This window comes from Pseudomyrmex gracilis, unplaced genomic scaffold (genome assembly GCF_002006095.1).
Source record: "Pseudomyrmex gracilis isolate BER0280 unplaced genomic scaffold, ASM200609v1 scaffold_3718, whole genome shotgun sequence".
Lineage (NCBI taxonomy): Eukaryota > Metazoa > Arthropoda > Insecta > Hymenoptera > Formicidae > Pseudomyrmex > Pseudomyrmex gracilis.
Window position 1 is genome coordinate 1 of NW_018024302.1, and position 1,577 is coordinate 1,577.

Below are 1,577 nucleotides of genomic sequence, written 5' to 3' on the forward strand. Positions count from 1 at the left end.
GAATTAGACCCATTATTGAAAGACTGGATCCAAGAAGTTTCAGGAGATAAAAGTGCAGTGTTTTGTAAATACTGTAAATGTATTTTAAAATCACATCATGCTCTTCTTAAAGAACATACAAAAACTTTAAAACACATAAAAAATGCTGAACCATTTTCAAATCAAAAACAGTTAAAATTACATTATGATGAGGCTTCTATAACCTGTTCTTTTGAAACAGCTGCTGCTGAGATCAGAATGATACTTTTTGTTACGTGTCATTGTGCAATAAGATGCATTGATCATCTAACTATGCTTAATAATAAGAATAAATCTAGTTCAACTTCTACTAGTTCAATTATATACAAAAATTTTAAAGAAATAAAACTACATAGAACAAAAGCAACTGCAATTTTACAAAACATCATTGCTCCTTATTTTAAATCTGAAGTACAACTTGATATAGGAGACAGTTATTACAGTCTTTTAATAGATGAATCAACTGATATAGCAGTTTTAAAGTAGCTGGGAATTTGCATCATATATTTTTCCAATGCACAGAAAAATATTGTCTCTACTTTTCTGAAATTAGAATCATTAGAAGGAGGTGATGCACAATCTATTGTAAAAGCAATCAAGATTACTCTTACAGAATATGATCTTTCTATTCAGAAAATGCACGGTCTTGGAACAGATAATGCATCTGTTATGATAGGTATCTTTTTTATACTTTATAAAATTAAATTTATATAATTTAAAAATATATTTTATTATTTAATTTTATGTATATTTATGTTATATTTTATTAGGCGTTAACAATGGCGTTTTCCGTAAACTTAAGAACGAAATACCTCATTTAATATTGAATCGTTGTGTGTGCCATTCTATTCAATTAGCTGTTTCACATGCTGTAGCAGATGCACTTCCTAGAAATTTAGAGTTTTTAGTCAGTGAAACATACAATTGGTTTTCAAGGTATATGCATTTCTGATTTTTTTCTATTTTCTATCTTTAATTTATTTTCTATATATAATTATTCCATCTTTTTGTTACTCTTTTATTTTAGATCAACAGAACGTCAAGAACAATATAAAGTGCTATTTAAAGCTTTAAATGATAATTTAGAACCTTTGAAAATTCTTCAAGTTGCAAATACTCGTTGGTTATCCATCGCAGATGCAGTACGTAGAATTCTTCAACAATGGCTAGAACTTAAAACTCATTTNCAATTAAAAAGAGTTGCAGAGAAATGTTATACTGCAGAACTTTTGTATAATATGTATGCAGATATTTGTAATGAGTTATATTTTATATTTCTGGAACCTATCTTAGATGAAACTCAGTCTGTCAACAAATCGTTTNAAAGTAATAATGCCGATCCCGCAAAACTTTTAAATGATCTCACTATTCTTATTAAAGAACTTGTTCATAGAATTGTAATAACGGGATGTAAAGAAAATTTTTTAACAATTAATGTAAAGAATTATCTTCATCCAAATCCATATCTTGGTCATAAATTTGAAGAAAAAATGAAGGAAAGTAGAAAAAACTATCTTTTAACAGTGGAAAATGAAATGAAAATTAGAAGTAGATGTATA

General features: G+C 27.4%; 1 protein-coding gene across 1 annotated transcript in view; it reads left to right on the forward strand.

Annotated features, from left to right (window-relative positions):
• Positions 1-21: 21 nt before the first annotated feature.
• The window catches only part of LOC109863231, a 2,376-nt gene continuing 820 nt past the window's right edge, over positions 22-1,577 (forward strand). Inside the window, exons 1-4 of the mRNA XM_020443466.1 lie at positions 22-73; positions 652-694; positions 789-954; positions 1,046-1,344. Of these exons, the coding sequence (XP_020299055.1) occupies positions 655-694; positions 789-954; positions 1,046-1,344 (505 nt within the window). The 5' untranslated portion in view covers positions 22-73; positions 652-654. The remainder of the gene's footprint in view (positions 74-651; positions 695-788; positions 955-1,045; positions 1,345-1,577) is intronic.